Raw genomic sequence first — 17,977 nt, 5'->3', positions numbered from 1 at the left:
CTTATGTAAGTGCCTCTTTCAGGCTCACTCTTTCAAAAGCCCATGATGGAGCTTTCCAGAAGCTGTAGGACGTATGAGATCAGCACTCTGATGGACAACTGGATGTATATTTGCATCGCCTCGTGTTTTAACAAGTTCTCGGCTTGAATTTCTAACCCAGCAAATGCCGATACGTGCAGCCAGCACGGTATAGTCGAACAGGGGTTCTCTGGGGCCTGTGATAATTTCTGGGAACGTGAAGAGCACGAGAAAAGTCACCAACGGGGCCCCAAGGGGGCTGGGTGTGACAGAACACATCCGGAGGCTACGAGGATCAACAGGAAGCTGGTGTGGCCACTTACACTTGAGGTGACCCAAAAGTGAAGCAGGATGTGAATGGTCGGGGGGGGGGGTGTGTAGGGGGGGACCTGCAACCAAGCCATGCGAAGGGGTAAAATCGGCAGGACTTGGTGACGAGCGGGCTTGGGTGGTCAGCGGGAATTGGGGATGACCCGGGTGACCCGGGCGGCAGGGCAGGTGACCTGGATGGCTCTGCCACCAGGGAGAGGCAGGCTGTCGCTGTCAGAGGAGCTGGCATCACAGGCGAGGCAAAGCCAGGCCCGATGCTGAGCTCTGATGCTCACCGCACACGGCCTGTCAGCTCTGGCGGATCCTCATCCCAGACTCCGACCTGGGAAGGCTTAATCTTCCGATTAAAAATGACACCAGTCGTGTGTACTGAGCCACACGTGTCATAACAGCCACAGAAGGCCAACGAGATAAGAGAAGAACAGGAAACACAGGAAGTCCTCTAAGGGAAATAAGGCTATTTTTTGCTCTCTTTAGGAGATCCCACTTGTCGAGCACAGACACCCTTTGCTCGCGGTGCGTGTACCGGCAGCGTGAAAGCTGCTGTCACTGTCACGCTGAGAAGAAGCAGCGATCAGACGCCACACAGACAGCAAGAGCGAAGCGGGGGTGGGGGGTGGGGAGCGACCAGGAGCTGTGCTTACCGCCTTTCAGGTCAGCGGATGCCCCCACGTACTGAAAGTTGTCCATATTGATGACGTCGATGATGGGGGACACGACCCGAGTCCTGTCCTGGAACACAAATGAACAAAAGACAGGAGTAGGTATCACAAACAAAACAAAGGATCCCACCCCACAAAAGGCAGGCATTCGTGGCAGGCAGTTTCAGTGAAACCCACTGCCTGCCATCGCTAACCACGCTGTGCTCCAGGGGACCTTGGGGCCCCCCATCCAACGCGCGCGCCCTGCCCTCGGCCGTCCCGTGGACGGGCCCTATTCTGTGCCGAGCAAGGTCGAGGGTGAGCGGGCAGAGAGAATCACTCCCTGAGAGGAGGCAGCCGTGGGCACGGGGTGCCTCAGGCGTTTGCTGCCCCGGCTGGAGGCAGGGACCGCGCCAGGGTCCCCAGCGCGCTCTTCCGTTTTCCCAGATGTCAAAACGCCAACCACGGGGCTGCTTTCATCCTGACAGAATCTAAGCTCAGCTGCACTGAAACATGAGAACTGTGAGCCGCGGCCTTGGGAGTGGACTCCTGGCCGAGACACCCACACGGCAACGCTAGGGTATGAGCAGAGCTACCGAGTATTATTCCGGCAGAACGGAAGCCAAGTCGGCTAGAGAATTCCAGACTCTACACAGGTCTTACCTGTGATTTCTATCAAACAAGAACATTTTTTCCCTTAGATGGAGGCATTTCTTTATGCCGCGGTTATTATTCTGGTAAGAGTTTGTGAACATAAGGCCTTTTAACCTTCCTGCCCTCTTTCAAACGAGATGCTTGATGCTGGGGACAGGCGCTGCCCCACGCGGCTAGTTAACGGAAGAGGAAGTGCTGTCCTCCAGCCATTTACAGAGCCCGTGTTAACCAGGGGAAAGACTTCGAAAAACAAATTGGTAACAGAATCAGCAGAGCTAAGAGCCTAATACATCACAGGAACACGTAAAAGAACAGTATAAAGTTCTGACATCACCCAGGAGCGAGTTTACGGGACACAAGACCCCGTGCGCTGAGAAGGGAGAATCAAGTCTTCCCTTGCCTGGCTCGGTCCGGACCTGGGGATGGGCACCAAATAGCATAATTTGCTCTCCTTCTCAGTCCACTTCTTTTGTTTTGACTTCTTTTTTTTTTTTCTTTTTTTTTTAGTTTATTTTGAGAGAGAGAGAGAGAGAGAGAGCGTGAGCAAGAGAGGGGCAGAGCGAGAAGGAGAGAGAGAGAATCCCAAGCAGGCTCCGAACTGTCAGCGCAGAGCTCAACACGGGGCTCGAACCCACAAACCGTGAGATCGCGACCGGAGCCGAAATCCAGAGTCAAACGCTCAACTGGTTGAGCCCCCCAGGCGCCCCTTGGCCTCTTCTGATAGGACTGGAATTGGTGAGAGTTGCAATTTTCCACTCCTTCTGTCCTTACTTGAGGAGAGAGTATTTGAAAGAATTCTGACAGTTTGATGGCAGAAGCCTGCGGTCTCCACACACGCTAATATCCTGGCTGTGGCCGTGTCCTCCGCGACCAGGGAGGAGTCTGGTTGTGTGAGAACGGGCCTGGAGAGGACGGGATTCCAGAGGGTTCTTCTCTCGGCTAGGTGAGTGTATAGGTGTAAGAGGGCTCAGTGAGAGGGGATGCAGCAGAAACTGCTTTGCACCCCTGGCTGGGTCTCCTGCATGAATTCTGGATGTGTTATTAAACACGTTAACCCCCAGGTTCCCCATGGGGCAAATGGGGTCAATACGTAATTTATCTAACACATAGTTAGCGCTCGGTGAACAGTCCCGAATATCGTGGCATCACTGATAACTGGGACACGGAGTCAAGATCATCAATACCGTCATAGCATCATCATCGCTGGTAGCTTGTGGTTATTGAGTATTTCATGGTTTAGTGCCCCTCAGCTACCCGTGTCACGCGTGACTCGTAAAAGGCCTCACTTGTTCGTTTCTGTACTTTCGTTAGGTTCGCTTTATCACCCCAAAGAAACCCTTTCTCAGTACGGAGAAAAGAAAAGTCAGGAAAGCAAGCAAAAGGCAAGCGAAATGACAAAAGGCCGAAGGTAATACCAGTGATGACGTGTCTGGAGACAGAGGTGCACAAAATTGCGCCCCGGGGCACCCTGACAGCCTCTAACGGTCAACTGTGCGCTCACGGGCACCCTGTTCCGCCACGAGCCGGCAGGCTGGGCTCGTCGGCGAGCAGCATGGCTGGAGGTGGCCAGCCTGCCCTCCCGGCCCTCTGGAGGCAGCGATGGCATCAGCCACTCCGAGCGCACTGGCTGGACGCCGGGCGCTGTCCTCAGCGCTCGGCCCCTCCTGAGCTCAGAGAGAAGGCAGACCCTCCTAAGAGGAAAGGGACCGTGGGAAACTGATCAGGCTCTCGCCAGCCTCCGCCGCTCCTCGCCTCCGACTTATCAAAGTGATTTTCTCTCCAGTGATAAGATTCCTACAGTGAACGGAATACTCTTGGAGCGGTTGTGCCAGAGGCACGCTTCCCCCCCCCCCCACCCCTTTCCAGCACGCGGGAGGAGCCCAGCACGAGCCCCGGGCCTCACCTCAGCCACCCTCTCCAGGAGGGGCTCCAGCCAGTGCTCGTTGCACTCACAGTGGCTGTCCAGGAACGTCAGGACCTTGGCCTGGGCCGCATCGGCCCCCCGGACCCGTGAGCGCATCAGGCCTGCGGAAGCGATTTCAAAAGCGCATCAGAGTATCTGAGAAGAAGGCAACAAGACAGCACATACAGCACTGACATCCCCCCGCCGCCCCCCACGGCTCTGTGGCCCCCTTGCCGGGCACAGTCTAGTACAGAGTTGGGGGGCAGGATCAATCCTGCCCCGTGGTTACCAAGACAGGCTGCTGTCAGGATCTCCGTTCCTGAGTTCCTTGGAGGACGAGGAAGGCAACTTTCTTAGAACGACTGCCCTCTGAGTCAGGCCCTTAAGAACCTGAAGTCTCCTTTATCAAGCAACTGAACCGTGGAACTTTTCCGACTACCTTCTTCTGACGCAGCAACGGTTTTCTCCTTAACTGGGGCAAGGGAGGTGTTACCCAGACACCTTCAGGCGCTGGTGGTACCGATTTCAATGGCGAGGACGTAACGCTCAGGGCGCTGCAAATAGCTCTGCCTGTCCAAGACCTACCACAGCCAAAGAACATCGGTGGCAAATCCCGGCTGACCGGGTTTTACAGAAAAGTCGTTCCACGACAGGTCAAATTTCCAGAGTTTACGTACTGTGGTCTGTTAATAATATAGATTTTTTACTATCACACCGAGTCTTATCACAAGTCGTATCTCTGTCACTGGATGACGCGGCCATAAGTGGCTTTTGCTGTGTATGCCGGGCCTTCCGCAGCGTCCCCTGCCATGATCACCTGGGGTTGTGCATTTCACAATTTCAGGTACCTGTGACCAACGGAGGTCTGGAAGCCAGGGGATCCTCCTTCTGACATATCATCAGAAGGTCAGCAGTAGCCTAACGTTAGGTCACAAGTCTGTGCCATCCCCCTCCCTTCATCTTATCACGGGGGCATTTTATCACCTCACATCATCACAAGAAGGGTGAGGACGGAACGATAAGATATTTTGAGAGAGAGAGACCACATTCGTGTAACTTTTAAACAGTATCGTTATAAATGTTCCATTTTATTATTAGTTATTATGGTTTATCTCTTACTCTGCCTAATTTATAACTTACACCTTGCTGGAGATATGCATGTATAGGGAAAAAGTTTATTCAGGGTCCCTTACTATCCGTGGTTTTAGGCGTCCACTGGGGGGTCTTAGAACGTATTCCTGTGGATAAGGGGGCACAACTGTATATGAAGATGATGTGACTATTCACGACCCGTGAGGACAGCGTTTTCAAGTTCCTTTATACAGAGTAGTCAAAATGGGTTTTCAATGATTCTTCTAGATCTGCATGCTATGGGAGGGGGAAAAAAGATAAAGGCTTCTAGTTCTGGTAATTGCAAAGTCAAGAGTCTTAGCTTGTATTAGACAAGCTCTTGCTCAGAGAAGAGTTATAAACTGTGACCAAAAGAGAAAAAGCAAGAATCGGAAAGGGCCAGACAGCAGTGAGAAGCAGGCAGAAACTGGAGGGGATTCAGTCCCTGAAAGGAGAAAATCACAGGGAGTGAAGCCCAGGGATGTGTGGTATTTCTCCCGAGGTTACGCTACGACCCGCTGCGACACAGCCTTTTTGGCTGGAGGTGTCAGAGGACAGAGTTCAGGGTTTCGAGAGGGGCTAGAAACTGAAAGGAGGAGATCCTGGAAAGGAGGTTCGTTCGTCCCAAATCTGGAGATAACTTCCTCAAAAATCCTCGGCTGACTCCTGAACTTCAGGCACAAGGGAGACCCCGTGAAGTCCGTGAAAAGAAACAATCAGAAGGCAGAGAGAACTGAGATTTCAGCCGGTAACCACCACGGGGACTCACAGTTTGGCACAGGGCTCCCACCAAGTTAGAAGGGCTGGGTCATCTTTGAGGCTCCCCAGCCGATTCTAATAAGCAGCCAGATGAAGTCACTGGCACATTAAAACCCCCACTAAACAAACCGAAGGCCGTTCCTTCGCTGCCATAATATTCACGCAACTGATTTTGTCTGACATCTAGTAGCATTACGAAGCACCTGTATAGATGTTCAAGTACATGGGAGACATACATGCACACACGGACACCCAAGCACACACATACATTCCCGTGTGTGCTTTTTCTCACTCAGTACCACCCGCTTCGTTTGCTTACAGGTTTCCTTCCCACACTCTGTCTTCCCACAGCGGCCCCTCCCCCTCCCTTTCCAGAACAAAGCATCAACTCACGTTCTTACCCAAGTGAACATCCTAACTTAAAGCACTCAGAGGCACTGATGTCTAAGGTTAAACTCTGACAAGGCCAGCAAGTGATCTGTCAGTTATAAAATGCCACCACGAAAAATAATTTCTTTCTTTTCCTCTTCTTCTTCTTTTTTCTTTCTTTCTTTCTTTCTTTCTTTCTTTCTTTCTTTCTTTCTTTCTTTCTTTTTTTTTTTTCTCCTTGTGCTAGCAGGCACTTTGGGTTTCAATTCAAAAAGTTATCATGCAGTTTGTTTGGGGGCCCATGTAATGCAAGATTTCGGTTTGACCTCAAGGTTTTGGCTTATTCTAAGCTTGGGAGATAGACGCGAGTCCAGCAAATAGAGCTTCCCAAGGGCAGGGCTGGTGCCATTGTTTATGTATCTTGAACCTGAGGAACGAGGATCTTGGTTGGTTAAAACATGGTGCTGATCGCACTGTCCTAATAGGCTCAATCACTTTATCGCTGATGAAATTCCTGCTAAGAAAAGCTGCACGGATTGGCTCTGACCGGGCTGCACGGGAACCAGAAGAAAGAGTATATACGCTGATCAGAGAATACAATCACCACTCCAGGATCAGTGGAGTCATCCTCAAATAACTAAGATAGCATGTTTTAAAGCTGTGCCGTCCTCCTACACTGAAGGAGTTCTCTGGACCATGGAGGAGCCTAGAATCCAGCCACCAAGCCCTTCAAACAGCATCGATACACTGGATGTTAATTGCGTTGTGGTTTTAGCTTCCTTTCCGGACACTTCAAAGTAATACTCCCCCCCCCCCCCCCCCACCTTTGGAGTCTCTCTCCTAACTGCCAATAAAGAGGACTCGATAAGCCCAGCTCTGGCAGACAAGACTGACCGCAGGTTTTGCGGCTGGCCTTTGCAAAATCCAATAAGCATGTAATTGCAGCAACATCTCCCTTTTTGGGATGGTTCACCTTCAGCAGGCTGTCAAACTCGAATCCGTTATTTTATCAGATGCCGGGAGCCTGGCGTCACCAAACTTCTCATTGCTAAATCTTTGTTTTCCTTCTAAACTCTGGTACTCCAGGGACTGATAAGACTTCCTGGGTTGTAAAAGGAAGAGAGACGCCAATTTTCTAAATACATAAATAAAAATGTAATTTGAACTCTTGCCCTAGTATACAAACAATTTCAATTAAGCTTTGAATGTCCTCCCTCGGCTTTGCTGGGAGAGGCTCCCAAGAGGCTCCCGTAGAGAGAGAGAGAGAAAGAGAGAGAGAGAGAGAGAGACACACACACACACACACACACACACGAAGACTAGAAAGTTAATTGTTCTTTTAGCTGAAACATTTCGGGCTCAGGAAAAGTCAGCATTCAACTGTCTTGGTAATTGAATTAAGAAAAAGAGTTTAAAAAAAAAAAAAAGAAAAAGAAAAAGAGTCTTACCTTCTCGCCGATCATTTCTGAGAACCCGCACCTTCTCAATTTTCCCCAAGAGAGCCCCGTCCTCAGCTAGGGAAAGAGAGAAGCAGAGAATTTGGAACCTCGTTTGCAAGGGCTCTGTATTCAAGTATTGTGATTCCTAGTCATCCGTGGGCGGATCTCCTGGGGCATCAAAGAGGTACCTCTTCTTTACACGGCCCAGATTTCTGACCTTTTCGGGCACTAAGGAAGGCCGGCGCCCAGGAGAAGGACCAGGCAAGGGGCAGGAATCCGTCTTGGTACTTACGGTCATTGCTGTAGTCATCCACCAAGATGATCTCTTTTATGAGGTGGGGCGGGCTTTTCTTAAGCACGCTGAGGAAACAGAAAGATAAAGGTTGGGGCGCCTGGGTGGCTCGGTCGGTGAAGCATCTGACGTCGGCTCAGGTCATGATCTCACGGTTCGTGAGTTCGAGCCCCGTGTCGGGCTCTGTGCTAGGAGCTCAGAGCCCGGTGCCTGCCTCGGGTTCTGTGTCTCCCTCTCTCTCTGTTCTTCCCCTGCTTGTGCTCTCTCTCTCTCTCTCTCTCTCTCAAAAATAAATAAACGTTAAAAAAAAAAAAAAGAAAAAAAATAAAGTTTGGAGGCCTTGTAGGGGTATCACTTGGGGTGGGGGATTCTCACGCGACGGTCCCAATCCTTGGCTGGAGAAGCCATCAATCAGCCACTCCTTGTGCTGCGGTCAGGTGACCCGTCTGAACCCCCAGCAGACAGCTCTGGCCTGGCACGCCGGGGATGTCCAGCAGCCCTGCCGGGGACCACCGCCCGTATGGTGCAGCAGGTGGGCACTGGGTGGCCTCTCCTGCCCTTACCTGACCACTGTCCTCAGCAAGGCCGACCTGGCTTCGTTGTGGAACGTGATCACCACGCTGGTGGCTGGCAGGTCCACCCGCCACTGCTTCCGCTGACACCTGAGGGAAGAGAGACATCGTCCTCTGAACGCACCCGGACCGGCCTCGGAGAGGCCCTGGAGGGCACGAGCCCGAAGACCCGCCGGGATGGACGTTCTCGGGTGCGCCTGCTGTCTGCAGGAGGGACCGGCCTATTCTGAGAGAAAGTGACAACAGGACATAAGGAAGCAGAGAAACACAACCGGAGTTACACGTGAAAAGAGGATTTCGGCGAAAAGTAACATATTGAGAACATCTTTCTAACGCTGAGAGAGGAAAAAAAAAAAAAAAAGCGTGTTTTAAAACAGGGAAGTCCCATCTCTTCCCACATGCAGATACACCTCTAGAGATGTGCTTTTCACAATTCACAGTGGTTATTTCCGAGGGGTGGAACCGACTGCGAGTCGATGTTCTTTTCTCATCTCTCCGGCAAGCACGTGGGGCCTCTTGTGGTTCTCGGCAAAGCTGTATCTGGAACCCGGCTCTGTCCCCCTGACTGCTCGGCTGCCCCCCAACCCCCCTCCCCTCCCCCCCCCCGCCAAGGGCAGCAGGGACACACGCCTGTCACCCTGCCAGCCTGTGTCCCAACAAGGTAGGCGGGAGTGGTGCAGGCTGGGGCGGGGTGAGGGGCGGGCCCGTGGGAACTTGAGCCCGGCAGCTCTCACGGGCGATGTGAAGCATCCTGAGAGAATCCGGGGACCACGGAGAAGCTCCGGGCAGATCGAAATGAGTCACGTCTCGGGTCTGGCCTCCACAGACAGACACAAGACCGCAAGGACACAGGATGGCTGTGTTAAAAAACGGGACCCCGGCAGCTCTAGGTCGAAGATGCTAGAGACAGAAACGACCCATCAAGGTAGAGCCGGCTCAGCAGAAGCCGTCTTCAGGGACCCTTCAGGGCAGGCTCCACGGACTTGGAGAGCACAGAACACGCCAGCATAAAGGTGATGGTTCCAGAGAGAGAGCAATACATCTGGGGTGGGCTCACAGCCTGTCAGGACCGCCGGCAACATTCGGGCAGTTACCAAAATGATGGGACCACTGATAACCCGCTTGGAAAAAAAAGGCTGGGAAGACAGGAAAGCATCTTTGCCCTGAGGGAAACGGAAACAGTTCTCAACATCTTTTTTGTGTGTGGAAGCGTGCAAGTGGGGGAGGCGCAGACAGAGGGTGGGGGGGGGGGGGACAGAGGATCGGAAGCGGGCTCCGTGCTGACAGGTTGACGGCAGTCAACCCAATGTGGGGCTCGAACGCACGAACTGCAAGATCACGACCTGAGCTGCCGCCGGACGCTCAACCGACTGAGCCACCCAGGTGCTCTTTGACCAGCCGTGTTAACACCCCAGGCCCGAAGGGTGAAACGGTTGTGCCATGAGCCTGCAGGAGGGTAGGAACCTGTCAGGTGGCCCCCAACGCGGTCCCTCCACCCCGGCCTCTGCGATAGCTGCACAACCTTCCGTGAGGCCAGTGCATTTGACAAACCCTGTTTTTCCCTGTTAGCTCTTCACGTAGGCTACCACAGCTGTTGAGCGATGGGCTTCCAGAATTAAAGGGGTCTATCTTAAATGGCCAATCAGTGGGAAAGGGAGTCGGGTTAGAAACAAACAAACAAAATCTCTGGCGCCCAGCCACGGCTGAAAGCGTGTAAGCAGTGAAGGACCGAAGCGTTCGCACTAAATTTCCATGACTGGGAAAGACGACCTCAGAGAAGCAAATTTGGCAAAGGAGCAGAAAAGCGGTGCAATTAAAAAGCAATGAGGTCCAGAATCGCAAAATGGGCTTCCTTTGTTTATTTTGGTTTATCTGGAGAGCCTGATTTTAATTACTCACGAGGACGCCGCATAATATACCGGTCATGTGTTTGGGGGGGGGAGGGGGGAGGGACGGGAAATGCATTCTGGAATTAATAGCGGACCTCGTTACGGCTCCCGACAGCCAAGTCCTTAATGACAAGTAGATAGACAGGCTGGTTTTGTTGTTTTTCCTTTTCTTTCCATTTCAAGAATTAGCTAATTGTTGGCCGAAGGAAGGAAGGAAGCCAACTGGTGGATGCCAGGTTCAGCTGTAAACAAATTACCGACGAGTGCTGTTCCCCAGAACTCCATCCGTAATGCTAATGAGCAAGAACTCGAGTTAGGAGGGTAATACCCTCTCCAGTGAGGTCCCACCTAACACAGCGTGAGGTGCTGAGCTAAGCAGGTTGCGCCCTGACTTACCGAGCGGGCGACGCGGCCACGCGAGGATTAAAACTGGGAAGCATTTTTCATGCCCAAATCACAGTCCACTTAACCATTCCGATCACGTCCTATTCTCCCAGTTTGCTGTTCTCCGCGGGAGCCTCATTCTCCGTGAGCGCTGGGAAGTCTCACATGTTTCAGGACCCAAAAGGGCTGCTGCAGGCACATTATTTTATTAAAACTCTTCTACGTGTCCATAAGGCACCACGTTTTGCCAGGATTTGGCAGTCAGGAAATTTAAAAGGCATCCTGTTATTTTTTTAAAGGTTATTTTATTTATTTTTGAGAGAGAGAGAGAGAGAGAGAGAGAATCCCAAGCAGGTTCCACACTGTCAACGCAGAGCCCGGCAATGGGGCTCAAACTCTCGGACTGTGAGATCAGGACCTGAGTCGAAATCAAGGGTCGGACGCTTAACCGGCTGAGCCACCCAGGCGCCCCCAGGTATCCCATTTTCCAAGGCAGAGGGCTAACAAGCAAAAAATGGAGAAATATCTTACCCCCCTCCCCACCATGAGTTCAGAGTGGATGTGTGTATGGATGTGGATGAATTCAGATCCGAACTCCTCACGCGAGCCAAGAGAAGTGGAGGGGGAGACGGGTGGCAGGGAGTGAAGAATTTCTTTAAATAGAAACGGAATCAATCTTGCATTTAGAGTCCCATCCTTGCCAAGCAGTCTTCACTACTCCGGAGCCAGCGAAAGGCGGCCCGATTTCGAAGATCACCAGGGGAGCTGGCTGCCGGGGGCACGTTCATACTTGAGCGTTCTTTGGGAAAGGAATACAAACTGCAGATTACTTCAAGTCAGCGCAGGAAGAGTGTGCGGCCAGTCCTGGCCTCCAGCTGATGCAAGCTGGAAGCGGTGCGAGGCCGAGGACACGACACGGGGCTCTGGGTCAGGCGCCGAGGACTGGAGCTCGCTGGAGTCTCCACGGGCCTGCTACTAAACTGGTCATTCTGGTAACTTCCTGTCTGGTCAAACGGACACGTGAAAAACTGGAGACAGAAGTTGTGCTTTGGTTTTTTTTAAATGCTTAATTTAGTTTCATACTTCTCTGAGACCACATGGCTATCATGATCTGAACTCGTGATTGGCTGGAAATGAGAAAAATGGCCCATCTCAATGACAATGTGCTCCTGAGCCCTTCAAGGGGGATGAGGGGATTTGTCTCGGGGACAGACTCGTCTCTGATGCAGGTGTCATATTTGGGGCTGGTCACAAAGTTGCTCAAAGAACCAAATGCGCTGGGACGCTAGGGGCTCTGGGTAATAATGCGGACGAATAATAAGGGATGTTTTCTACGCCGCCCCCAGCACGCCACTGCTCACTGTCACCCAGCTGATCTCGTATTTCTGCAAAGGGCCTGCGGTAACCTTGGTCACTGACTGTGTCATCTGTGAAGATGGCCCTCGTAATCTTGCATGGTTGTCGGGAGAACCGAATAAAAACCTATGAAAAAAAAAAAAAAACTCCGAAAAGGGGAAAGGTCACTAATTGTAATGCAGGGTTAATAACAGGTGTTTGGTGGCTGTGTGTCATCGGTGCGGGGAGCTTAGCGTGGAGTTTTCTCTAGTACCTTGGAGTTGAGGCCGACGTGATGGGCATGGGACAGACAAGCACACACGATGGTCTACAGGAGGACAGTGTGGTCACTCGGTGGGAGAAGGGTTCCCGGGTCTCCATGAAAAGCGCAGTGGATAGAATGGTAGGGGGATGGAAAAACAGGCTTCGGTAAGAGAGAGAGTTCTAGAACCTCTACAAGGTGCAGAGCAAGGTCACGCTTATTCTGAGATGGGCATGATGGCCAAAAGGAGGGTCACGGGAATGAAGACACACTGGGTGAGTAAGTTCCATCTCCCTGAAACGCCTGTTCAACTCAGATTTTGTAAGGAAAATACCGAGCAACTTGATCAATGAGTAGTTAATTTAGCAATTAAAGTAGTAATTAAGCGTTATTCGATGTTAGCATAAAGACGGGTGTCTACCATGGAGGAGATGGGATATGTATACCCTTTAAAAGAATAAAGCAAGGTTAAAAGCCACGTCAAGCTCATGAAGGCATCTTCTGGGTGCCCGGCACTCAGAGGCCGCTTGGCCCCTCTGTGAAGCCAGTAGGGCACTTCCAGCAGGTCCCGCAAGGGGGATGTGCAGACCCCAGGACCCTGAGCATTCGACACACAGCCCGTGACCTGATCACAAGTCGGGATTCTGGAGTAGGTGGAAATTTCCCGGCAACGGGAGCCTTGAATGATTAGTTTCTGCAGCCCAGACCTTACTGTGTGGCCCCCAGCCGCCTTCCGGCCGCGTCTCTGCTTCCCGGGGAGCAGCTCAAGGGGAAAAAAACACCCGGCTGAGGCAAGGCCACGGTCACGTTCGAGGTTCTGGTTGCTGTCGTATGCATTTCTCTGTATAAATTGTGAAGCTGGCATCCTGGGTTCCTTCAATCTGTGAGCGCAGTTCGAGTCTGCCTCTGAGAGACAAAGCTGGCTCTGGTTTTCGGACAGTGAAACAAAGCGAAGCGGGAGGGTGGGGGGAGCGAAGCTTCCGTTCCTGGGTTTGCAAAGCCAAGGGTCCAGCCTTGGACCACGATGCACTCGCCGGGGCCTCTTGGGAAGAGGGGCAGATGCCGCCTTTTCCCCAGGCCGCCTCAGCACCGGCACCCGCATCGTGTGTGTGCGGAGAACTTCACACCTACGATCCGGACAGCAACATACAAGCACCCGTGCGCCCCCCGCTCGGCTTTAGTAAATCTTGGTATTTCACGCTCACCGCTCTAAGGCTTTCCACTGTGGGCCAATGCCACGCCTCATCCCTTCCCTGCTGCTGGCTGACTTCTCCCCATCAGCAATGACACAGCAGTGGACGCGGTCTTCTTACATAAAGCTTCTCGGCCATTAGGTCCCCACAAGTGGCCAGTCACAGATGGATGTCCCTCTTCAACTGAACGTGAGACAGTCAACTGCTCTCTATAATGGCTGTTACCAGTTTCGCTCCTGCTCCCAAGGCCCCGAGTTCATGTGGCTCCACGGTCTTCCCGCCCCTTGGTATCGCCGGAGTATTTTTATTTGGCCAGGCAGGCTGGTACGAAACAGCTGTTCGGGGTTCCAATTTTTATTACCTCATTACTACTTGATGACAGGAATTTAGATCTTCTGGACGTCATCCTTCTGTCAGCCAGATGCACCGTAGAAACCTTTTCCAAGTCTGTGGCAGATCCTTTAATTTTGTTCGCGATGTCTTCTGTCAAACATGCGTCTTAAGTCGGACTTTTCAAACTGTGGCCCTGGGGTAATGTTCTGATGACCTAAGGTCATTAATATATTCTTTGTAGGTTTTCTTCCAGATGTTTTAACTTTTATTCATTTATTTTATTTGAGACAGAGAGAGAGAGAGAGAGAGAGAGAGAGAATCCCAAGCAGGCTCTGCACGATCAGCACAGAGCCTAACGCGGGGCTCGAACCCGCGAACCGTGAGATCATGACCTGAGCCAAAACCAACCAGCTGTACGCTCAACCGACTGAGCCGTCCAGGCATCCGTGGATGTTTTAAAACTTTTACAAATATGTTTCACATTTACATTCTCTAACTGCCTGTATATATTTTTATGAATGGTAGGACTAAGTGATCTCATTTTTTCTACACGGATGATTCGTGTCTCAGTACCGCTTAACAGCTCATTACTTCACCCCTGATTTGGAATGTCACTGCTGTCACATTGCATTTTTTATATGCAGATGTCTACTGCTGGTTCCATTTCTGCTCTGTTCACGTAACCTTGCATTCGCGCCATGCTGCCATAACTGGAGGTAAGTCTTCACCTCCGACAAGGCAGGCTGCCTACGATGTGTAGTTCTTCATTCAAGATACTTTATTGGCTATTCGGGGCCATCTGCCTTTCATAAATTTATGAATTTAAAGATCAGTTCTTGAAGTGCCATGAGAGAAAGCACCATAGGACACTGTACTGAATTCACAGATTAATTTGAAGAGAATCAGTATCTTTATAATACTGAGTGGGTTTGGGTTTGTTTTTTTTTTGCCCTTCAGTTATTTTTTTTTTTTAAGTAATCTCTACGCCCAACGTGGGGCTCAAACTCACGACCCCACGATCAAGAGCTGCACACTCCACCAACTAGGCCAGCCAGACACCCCCCCCTTCAACTGTGTTTTGTACTTTGCTAGTATTCTCCAGAAAAGTTGTGCACATCTTTTGTTGAATTTATTCCTAGTTACCCCTACATTATGCTCGCTATACACAGTGGGACCTATTTTCCCATCTTCTAACAGGCCAGTGCTGCTGCTCAGTTTTGCACGTGGCCGCAGTACTGAGCAACCTCACTGAACTCCTTAGTTCTTTTGTTTTATAAACATTTTTTTTAGAAGTTTATTTATTTACTTTGAGAGAGAGAGTACACGAGCAGGAGGAGAGGCAATAAACCGTTTATAGGTTCTCTTGGATTTTCCACTAATCAATTCATCCACATTTTGTTTTTTTCTTTCCATTTCTTACAAATCTTACGTTTCTTGTCTTAATAAGGCACTGGTTATATGACCTACAACATAATATGCGATTTAAAAAGGGGGGGGGCTAGAAAACATCCTTATCTCCATCTTATCTTTAATGTGCTCACAATTAGATTTCTTTCTTTCTTTTTTTTTGAGAGAGAGTGCGAGTAGGGGAGAGGGGCAGAGGGAAGGAGGGATGGAAAGAGGGAGAGGGAGGGAGGGAGAGAGGAAGAGGGAGAGAGAAAGAGAGAGAGAGAGGATCCCAAGCAGGTTCCACGCCCAGCACGGAGCCCAACATGGGGCTCGATAAGATCATGACTTGAGCCGAGATCGAGAGTTGGATTCTTAACTGACGGAGACACCCCCACGCCCCCAGAATTTCATCATTAAGCAGAATGCTTCCTGGAGATGTTTTATAGACTACCTTTAATTAGGTTAAGGAAATTCCCTTGTAAGTGCTATATTTTGCTGATTTTTTTTCTCTTCCATCTATTAAAGATGACCATATAGCCTTTCTTCTTTACTGCATTGAGGTGGTAAATTGTATTAATATAGTTTTCTGTTGCTCAATCCTCTTTTCCTAAAATAAACTCTAACTGGCCATGAGTTTTTTAAATAGAGCTGTGTTACACTTGCTAGTATTTGGTTGAGATCTTTTAAATCAGTAACATAACTGTGACTGGTCTGCAAGTTTCTGTTCTTATACTTTCCTTTTCCAATCTCTAGCAAGATTCTCCTGCCCTCACGAAAGCATGCACGATAGCTTCCCTCTTTTTCTATTCTTTAAACTAGTCTGTGGTGTATGTAAACCCACCTGAGCCGTCAATGTGGGGAAGGCAAACTTTTTATTGCCCAGACGGTCTTTCATGGCTTGTATTTATTCATATTTTTAATTTCTGGAGTGATTCTGGTAATTTCCATGTTCCTAAAAAACCATTCCATGTAAGTCGCATTTATTTGCATAAAAGTGTACTTACAATTTTCTTATGGTCATTACAAGCTCTACTGTGTTAATAATAATGACTGTGCTATTTTCCCCAATACTATTTTATCATGGTTTTTCTTTATTTTGGTTAATCAGTATTCTTGGAGATTTCTATTTTTTGAAGATCAAGTTTTACATGATCCTATTTTTTTGTGTATGTCTTTCTAGTTCATTAAATTTTTCTTTTTCCCAGTGGAGTACTACATGGCAATGAGAAAGAAGGAAATATGGCCCTTTGTAGCAACGTGGATGGAACTGGAGAGTGTGATGCTAAGTGAAATAAGCCATACAGAGAAAGACAGATACCATATGGTTTCACTCTTATGTGGATCCTGAGAAACTTAACAGAAACCCATGGGGGAGGGGAAGGAAAAAAAAAAAAAAAGAGGTTAGAGTGGGAGAGAGCCAAAGCATAAGAGACTGTTAAAAACTGAGAACAAACTGAGGGTTGATGGGGGAGTGGGAGGGAGGGGAGGGTGGGTGATGGGTATTGAGGAGGGCACCTGTTGGGATGAGCACTGGGTGTTGTATGGAAACCAATTTGACAAAAAATTTCATATATTGAAAAAAAATTTTTTTTCTTTTTCCTGCATTATGTCCTTCCTTCCACTGTTGAGGTTTTTTTACCCTGTCTTCTTCCACCTTCCAAGGTCACAGAGTGGGCCGGGGTTAGCCTATGCAACAAACAGGTGGCTTCAAATCCAGTCAAATTCTCTAGACGGAGAGACAAAGGCAGCTCTGTGCTCAGCCAAGAGCAGGGCGGGGTGACGTGGGGAGAGGTGGCCTTAGGTTTCGGAATGACTGGCTGTTTAACTCGGGGAAGGAGCCGCGGGGAACAGGTCTTCATCCTCTGCCAAGGTACACAACGAGGGCCGGGCCCCGGGGGAGACAGGGCCACCCTGGGGGCTGCTCTGACCCCAGTCTCTCCAGCAGACCCAGCGTCTGAAAGTGTGCCGGCCCCCTCGCACACCTGTGGGGCCGGGGAGACAAAGCAGGAGAAGCTGTGTGAGGGTCAGGCTCAGACAGCAAAGCCCCGATGTTTCGGAAACCCTGACATAGATGAAAACAGATCCTGTCACTTCCCAGCCCCTTTGCTCTCTGCTTGTGTATGGAGTATGGGGGGGGGGGGGAGGGGGGAGGTTAACACACAGGCCACTGGGAGGAAGGCTGTCAACAGCAGGTGACCCCAAACAGGCCCTGAACACACATTTGTCCCCTTGCTCTCACCCACAGAGACCACACTTCCACGATTTCCATTCCAAAGGGAAAAAAGGGTGGGTCTATTTGTCCCCATGGGAGCCACAGAGCCCAGATGGTTAGTGTCAGACTCTCAGAAGGGCCTATTTCTTTTATAAATGTTTATATTCATTTTTGAGACAGACAGAGAGAGAGAGAGAATCCCAAGCGGGCTCTGAGGTGTCATCTCAGAGCCCGATCCGGGGCTCAATCTCAGGAACCATGAGGTCATGACCTGAGCCGAAACCAAGGGTCGGACGCTTAACCGACTGAGCCACCCAGGCGCCCCCCCCCCACAAGAGCCTATTGAAAAGTAGATGCCTTGGCCCTGCCCGCCCGAGTAAGTCTGAGTGACGCCTGAGAATCTGATTTCAGAAACTCCCTCTTCCCCAAGTGATGCCGATGCAGGCTGTTCTCAGGCCTCATTTTAGGAAAGTTTGCAGAAGACTGAGCGACAATGGTCCTCTACTATGGAGCTGTAACTAGACTCATCTGAGGAGCTCTGGAATTATCCATGGAATTCTGATACGGACCACAGGGCACAGAGGCTAAAAACCACTTCTCTAGAGGACTGTGGTTTCCCATTCCCCCTCCACCTCGACCCGAGTCCCCGTGTCCGTCACGTAAGGACCCCGCCTGTGCTGTGTTCCTCACACTCTGGCCAAGGCGAGAAGCCCGACACTTAGAGGGTCAGGTGTGAGGCTTTGGAATAAGGCTCCAACGCATCTGGGCCCTGTGGATCGAGATCCGGCCCACGCCTCAGATCTGGACTCACAACAAGAGGCGGGCGGGCCTTGCAACCGATCGTTGTCCCTCTACCTTCAGAGCATGAGGAACATTTACAGGCCAAACTAGGT

At 50.5% G+C, this 17,977-nt stretch overlaps 1 protein-coding gene across 4 annotated transcripts in view; it reads right to left on the bottom strand.

Annotated features, from left to right (window-relative positions):
* Positions 1-17,977, bottom strand: part of GALNT2 (polypeptide N-acetylgalactosaminyltransferase 2) — a 193,311-nt gene that overhangs the window by 28,977 nt on the left and 146,357 nt on the right. For all 4 annotated transcript variants that reach the window (XM_078434242.2, XM_078434240.2, XM_078434241.2 and 1 more), the window contains exons 4-8: positions 8,079-8,177; positions 7,516-7,583; positions 7,233-7,298; positions 3,547-3,668; positions 993-1,080 (exon numbers count right to left, since the gene is read on the bottom strand). In XM_078434242.2, the coding sequence (XP_078290368.1) occupies positions 993-1,080; positions 3,547-3,668; positions 7,233-7,298; positions 7,516-7,583; positions 8,079-8,177 (443 nt within the window). The remainder of the gene's footprint in view (positions 1-992; positions 1,081-3,546; positions 3,669-7,232; positions 7,299-7,515; positions 7,584-8,078; positions 8,178-17,977) is intronic.

The sequence above is a fragment of the Panthera onca genome, chromosome D2 (assembly GCF_046562875.1).
Source record: "Panthera onca isolate mPanOnc1 chromosome D2, mPanOnc1 haplotype 2, whole genome shotgun sequence".
Taxonomy (NCBI): domain Eukaryota; kingdom Metazoa; phylum Chordata; class Mammalia; order Carnivora; family Felidae; genus Panthera; species Panthera onca.
The sequence above is the reverse complement of the archived record's forward strand: the minus strand, read 5'-3'. Positions and strand labels throughout refer to the sequence as shown.